This window comes from Thermobia domestica, chromosome 4, assembly GCF_964235325.1.
Source record: "Thermobia domestica chromosome 4, izTheDome1.hap1.1, whole genome shotgun sequence".
In the NCBI taxonomy this organism is placed as follows: domain Eukaryota; kingdom Metazoa; phylum Arthropoda; class Insecta; order Zygentoma; family Lepismatidae; genus Thermobia; species Thermobia domestica.
This window is the reverse complement of record NC_137457.1, coordinates 85628313-85635580: the sequence shown is the minus strand read 5'-3', so window position 1 is coordinate 85635580 and position 7268 is coordinate 85628313. Positions and strand designations below refer to the sequence as shown.

Sequence of the window (7268 nt, the reverse complement as noted above, 5' to 3'; positions counted from 1 at the left end):
TGTGATTGCTCTCAGCCGTTCTAAGTATTTTGTTTAATAAAATTGTTACTTCTCACTCTATGTTTTTTAAAAATGTAGTTTGTTATTGTTCATACTGAAGGACGAAAAGTCATAAAAAATAAGTAAATTAGTACACGAAAGGCGCGCATACTAACCACTAAGCACTGTACAGTATGCATGACCGTGAGTATGATACAGATAATCAAACCTGTCGTTTTTCCTGTAAGTAAAACATGGATATTCGTTCTTTATTTTTTGATTCTTATCATGAAACTCGCATTAACCAGCATTAGAAAGGTAAATCATTTTCTACTAAACGGCAATAAGAATCTATTCCATCTTTGACTTTTCAGCCATTAATTGATATGGATAATTATTTATATTTTTTAATCTTGAATTAACTTGAATTTCCTTGATGTGATTTTACTTATTTCTTCCGTAATATTCGTTACAATTTCAACCATCATGAAGAAAATATTTTTAGTTACATATAATTTTAGTATCACTTACATTACCTCGTATTATACATTAGAATTATATGGATGAATTTCTATGTTCACGATATACATCTTAGAAAATATTCATTAAAATTGAACAACTTACATTTTCAGTTGCATAAAAAATGAACCAATGGTCTGAACATCAAAGATGGTAATAGTATTCATCATCTTTAGTAACAACAGCAAAATAATCAATAAAACATAAACGTAAAAAATTGGTTGAATATATCAACTTGCTACTCTTATTAGCATAATACGTACCATTTTTACTGCAGAGAATGGAATAAAAGAAACAAACAGTGTATCGAAAGCTAAACTACTGTATATCTGCTAGTATTCGATGCAGCCTAGGTAACAAAGAAGCAGCATATCGATACAGAATACGGAATACCACTCTCCAAAACTAGGGGCCGCAGTAGCTCAGTGGTAGAGAGCTCACTTATGAAATACTCCGTTAGATTTCAGCTTCCGCTAAGTGTAATTTTTTCGTGGACAAAAACCGTGTGCATAGATTTTCTTAAGATTTTTCCGTTTTCTCCCACTTCCTTCATTTTACCATTATTATGTATCTTATTATCATAGTCTCCCTGGCTCTCGGTATAGAGTAGGGTCGGGTAGTATCGGGCACTTAAGAGTGTTTCAAAATATATTTCATAGGCTTAAGGAGTAGAAACTGAAACAACTTTTTGCATATCAACTGCAAATCAAGTTTATTCTAACAATACATGCAATTTCCGTATGGAAAATTTTCATTTGTACAACCGAGTAAGGAAAATAAAAACAGGCAAAATTTAAGTATTTCTAAACTTTTGTCGGGAAGTATCGAACACTATACTTATCTACAGTTAACATCGTAAAAATAGAGTTATGCGTTTCTAAGTCATTGATTCACAGTTGCCGCATATGTAAGGCTCTGGACAACGCTCCAGATTCGTACAGTTTTCATGAGCACACCCACTGCAAAGACAACATTGTATCCAATTTCCTTGAAATGAGTCCCCACAAATTATGCAACGCGTATCTTCGTCGTCTTGATCTGATTCCTGTAGTTCTTCCTGGGATCCATTTCGGCTAGTATGTTGCATATGTACGTTGACTTGTTTGGTTGAAATAGACTTTGATCTGCCGTTCTCCGTGTTTCGAGCCTTTGTAGTTCCAAGACGGACTCTTGCTTCCAGTTGACGTTTATAGGGACTAGATGTCAGTATCTCACTTTGCGAAGAACATCTTTTGTCGCTTCATTGAGTTTTGGACGATGTTGGAAGGGGAGAGACTTTGGTTATGATACGCTTGTACAACACATATGATGTTTCCACAGTATCTTCTTGTCTTTCGCCTTGTGAGAGTAAACGTTCACCATTCGCCAATAAAACAGACCCTGGATTAGAACAAATCTGCATGTCGGATCCTGCTGCTTGCGATGTTGTAGGTTCCTGCGATGTTCCACTGGGGTAGGAAGTGTATTAGAACAAGCCTGCACGTCGGATCTTGCTGCTTGCGATGCTGAAGATTCCAGTTCCACTGGGGTAGACGTTGGCAGAATAGAAATGTTTAAATTAACCATTTTTGTTTGCGATGTTGGTTTGTTGCCAGGAACATCAGATCGTGGTCTTGCATCCATTTGGTATCGAGAGAACTTCTGGGTACTAGTAGTCGCAGATGCGTTCGTATTTTTCTTCGTAATTGATATGTCACCATCTTCTTTAAACATGTCGTCATATGTTTCCATTTCCTTGCTGGGCAAATAATCCAGATCGGTGAAAACATTCGGATTGTATAGATATATGCCGGTTGTCTCAGATCCTTTCTTAGGTAATTCCATTTGGCGTGCCATTGTGAATGCACTATTCACAAAAAGCACTTACTTCATATTCAGTTATTCTACAAAATGGATTTTCCCTCATCCACAGTCCACAGGCTTGTTAATATGCCACCTTGAATGGGTGCATAAATGTCATATCTAATGGCATGAGGGGGTAAACTCAGAAGATGTGTATTGTATTCTCGAGCAAATTGAATTACTGCCAGTTCTTTGTGGCTGCTGTGACCATCCACAATAAGTAGGGTAGGTCTTTCCTTGGTGAGACGAACACGCCTCCAGAATTTCTCCATCCATTGCAGAAAAATGCTGCCTGTGATCCAGCCGTTTGGAGAAACTGCAAATAGGCTGCCTTCTGGTGCACCAATAGTCAAACGATTATTCAGTCTTTGCCTTGGAAAAATCAAAAGAGATGAGAAAAATTTATCTCCTGCTGCGTTCATGCACAGTAGGATGGTAATAGTACGTCCCCTTTTCCTTGTCTGTCGCTTACCTTTCGCCGACATAACTTTACATGCATCTTGTTGCACAGAATACACTCCTGTTTCGTCAGCATTTAAAATTTGTGGTGCTGAGAATTCAAACTTGGTTTGTAGGTCATTCAGCGGTTGAAAAACTCTGGACACTTGTGCCTTATTAAAATCCATGGCGCGCTGTAAACTTGTAGGGTGTGCACGGCGCATGCTGATTTCTGGATGTCGTTGAAGCAATTCGGCGACGATATCTTTGCCAGCACATTTCTTTTCCTTATTGAAGCGGTGTTTTAGACTCATAGCTCCAGCAAGATCAAATACCAGCTATGCAAATTCTTGACGATTGAGGGGAAATAGCCGATGATCAAGTTCTAATACATGTTTGACAAGCTCTTCTTCAAACTGTGGGGGGAAATGAAATGAAATGAAATTTTGAGTTTTACGTCCCACGGTTATGCCGGTTAGGCTAAAGGAGACGGTGATGATGAATAATGAATAAAATGGTGGAATGAAGAAAGTGGGAGAAAACGGGAGAACCCCAAGAAAACCCACGCACACGGTGTTTGTCCACCACAAAGTTCACTTGGTGGGAGCAGGGTTTGAACCCGAGACCCCTAGCACCAGAGGTGAACGCTCTACCACTGAGCCACCGCGGCGGCTGTGGGGGGAAATGTTGGCTTTATATATCCCATATCAGGTCTCATCTTCACTTGATTTCCTTTCTTGAGAATTCCTATTCTGTCCACAAGGGTGCTTCTTGGAACATCGTATGTCCTGGCAGCTTGCCGTAACGTCATTGTGCTACTTAACACACTGTCCACAGCGGCTTTCATATTTACTTCTTCCCATTTCCCCCTCATATCGGTTTTCTTCCACTTTCCTTCTCTTGACATTTCTCGTGTCTGTAAAATAAGCTCTTATATTATAACAACAGCACAATGTGGGAATAAAGAGCATCTTCTATGAATTTAATGATTTGCCGTTTATCCGATACTATCCGCTAATAAAGTGTAAGATACTATCCGATTCACACGCTTGTAATTATTCATGAATTGTGTCGCACATATTAGTTCTGAACAAAAAGTTAATATATGAACTTACTCCCACATAATGTGCGTTTTATATAATGGGTACAAAACTCACTCTGCTCGTACCTGTTCTACATTGACGCTTCCGACAATTTCTTAAATACACACAGAGAGCGTTCAGGATATGCAGTCACGCTCGCTTCCATTTATCGGCTTCACGCTCCTCGAAACAAATGACTGTTAGACTTGGATACGGTAACAGGTGTTCACTTTTTGCCTGCAAGAAGACTCTATTTATATTGATTAGAGAATAATCTGTTCTGTCCGATTCTATGCGCTGTTCGATACTACCCGACCTTTATCTACTAAAAAAATAATGACTAATAACTATAACATCAAAAGGAAACATATTAACCATCCTTTCCACAGATAATCATTAGGAAAGAAGGATGGTCTAAAATTAATCCACTGTTCTTAAAATAGAGGTAGTTAAATTATGTGTATAAATTGTAGGTTGGCAATATTTCTTGTACTACAGTATTATTTCATGTTTCTTCAGTTACTGGAAAAATTGCCAAAAACAATTCATAGTGTTCAGCAAAAATTCAAAGTAATCGCTGAATTGCAAAGGAGTTGAAAGAGAAGTGCAATGGAAACTGAAAATTTAAAGTAAATTTTGAAACCCCTTTACTCGTAACACCTTCTAGTAGTTTAAGGTTGTAGAGATAGTGGTTATAAGATACCGAATACATTTGAGTTACTAGAATCACACAAAATACAATAGCGTTTCAGTGGGTGTAGGATAGTGATGCGCACGAGTCGAGAGAAGTCTCGAATCCCGCCTCGTCTCGTATCAAATTCGAGACGGATTCGAGCCAAGATAAGCTTTGTAGAATTTGAGACAAGACAAACAATTATCTCCGCTCGAATTTTCGAGACGAGATGAGACTAGAGTGATAAAATTTCGTCTCGTCTCGAATGTCTCGAAACACTATCTATAATTTTCCAAATTATTTTGAAAGAGGTATTCACCTAGAAAGACACGTCTGGCTTGAAACCATTATGAACATTTATTGGGATCACGTATTGGCACTTTGTAGTGTTATTTTGCACTCCGTTACTTCTCACGATAACTTTTCAACGAATACGAATTTTAAAATTCTTTTCTTGTAATAGATAAATAGTATTGTTATCTCGGACGATTTCGTTAATGGAGATAATACGTTCACCGGTAGAAATGAACCATTTCTATTTTTAATGTTGATCATTATAGAGCAAAAACGATAATTGACACAGAGAAGCGCTCTTCTGCAATCGATTAAGCGTTTCAAGAAATACTTTCATATTCAGTCTTAACACTCTATAAAACCGAAATTAGTAGAAATTCACTATAACTTCCGGTTTCAATTTAATCTAGTACATCTAATCTGTTGTAATTTCCTCCTACTTTCTTCATCCAACTTTTTCGTTTATAATCATCGTTGAAACCGAAAATGGCCCATTTCAGCCGGCTTGAATAGAAGGCTATCGGAGTAGATGGAACCTATTGTTGGGATAGTGAATCGATTTAAATAACACTGTAGTTGCTTTTTCTACCGCTTTTGCTTCATGAAACTACCTATTGATTCCGAAAGTGGTCGAAAAATTATATTTTAGGTTTCAGAACTGTGATGCTGTTAAAGATGGTACATTTTCTTGATGTTAAACCGATTTCATGGAACAGTTCGTCGATATACGTCACCGTTCTTGTTCTATGGTGACAAAAGTTGCAATCGAAAATTGTTAAATTGTATACCTTACAAGTTTTAACATAGGATCTATTTGATAAGATCTAACATATTTTTGGGCCACTGATTCAATTCCAGAGAAATCGCCTGAAGATATATATATATATATATATAAATATATAAATATATATATATATATATATATATATATATATATATATATATATATATATATATATATATAACTGACGGTTATTTCTGTGATGCTTTTCACAGATATCTTACAACTAAATTTTATAAATACGTATCTTTAAATATACTTCCTTGAAATAATTTATGCAAATGACAGCTGCGAATCTAGACACTGCCTTGGAGGCACTTTTTCCCTTTCAGCAGCAAGTCAATACGGGACGGGGACCTAGAGCTTAACGTAGGATCCCATCCATATGCGTTTCCTCCGAGCCTTTCTTTTCAAAGGCGAGTATGCTAACCACATAGCCACGATTGAGTTTGGATATTAAGTTTAGAGGAGAGCAAACAAAGATAAAACATTTGAATGGAGACAATTATCTTTTGGTAGTGGAGTATACTTAGCGCCCGTAGATTTAGCGCCCACATATAATATCTTATACTTAACGCCAAGAAAATGTTTAATGCTTATCAGTGTGCTAGGGTTGACCAAAGAGAGATCTAGTTTATATGTATAAATCCTTTCTCTTTTGACGACTAAAGAACAAGGATTTTTCACTTGAAAGATCCTGCTATTCTTGCTGCACAATTGTCATGTCAGTTTTAAAACCCTTTAAGAAAATTTAAATAAATATGTTTTTCTCTTCCTCTTCTGTTCACAACCGTCACCTCTAACACTCTAGCTTTTCATGTACATCTGTAATTACGTACAATTTAATTACGTCCTAAGAGCATTACCATATTAACCATGACACTTTCATATTATAGATGTGAATTCACGTGACAGTGTTATTTTAAAATTTATATAGTTTTAAATAATAATAATATGGCTCACAGTTTCTGTCAGATGGTTCACACTAGACGTCAAAATCCTCACATTTGCCGTTAAAACACTCATAGTTGTCGACTTTCTGTTCATAATTGCGCACATATGGCTCATAGTTGCCGACATAATGGTTCGTGGTTGGCCTCTAAATGATCATAGTTGACGTCAAAATGTTCTCACTTGCCGTCAAAATCCCCACACTTGTTGTCAAAACGCTCACGTTGTATCAGATGTGCCAACAGCAACGCCTAGCGTCAGAATTTTAAACTTTAACTTCATATAACTTCTTGTATATTATGGTGACATGCAGAAACCATGTTGAGCACTTTGTATTTCTAAAACAAATATACAATTTACTTCATTTGTTAAGCCAAACCTTAGTTATGGTATACTAAATAAATATGCATAAAAATCGCCATTTCTTAAAAGAGCAGTTTTTTTCCCACACTCAAAATATGGTAAATATCTCTCTAATTTTTTCTAGTAGACACTCAATTCAATTCTTGAACAAACATCTAATATTACCAAAGCACCTTTATCAAGATTTAAGAAAGTTTGGAATTTTATCAGTTTTTGTGTAACTTTAAAGCTGCCCTAGAAATACAACAATGTGATAATCAAACATTATGTGTTAAACGTAAGTTTGATCGTTTACCATTTGGTGGAATTTCGTTTGCGAGACTGCAAGGAAGATCACTAGGGTCTT

At 36.5% G+C, this 7268-nt stretch overlaps 1 protein-coding gene across 1 annotated transcript; it reads right to left on the bottom strand.

The window, feature by feature from the left end:
• Positions 1–2381: 2381 nt before the first annotated feature.
• On the bottom strand, positions 2382–3092 carry LOC145682803 (uncharacterized). Its single transcript, XM_081754175.1, has one exon. It carries the CDS (start codon positions 3090–3092, stop codon positions 2382–2384), a length of 711 nt encoding a protein of 236 aa, XP_081610301.1.
• Between the last annotated feature and the right edge of the window lie 4176 nt (positions 3093–7268).

What these genes read in the sequence shown, in the direction of transcription:
- LOC145682803 (XM_081754175.1), bottom strand. Translation starts at nt 3,092, where the DNA reads ATGAGTCTAAAACACCGCTTCAATAAGGAAAAGAAATGTGCTGGCAAA.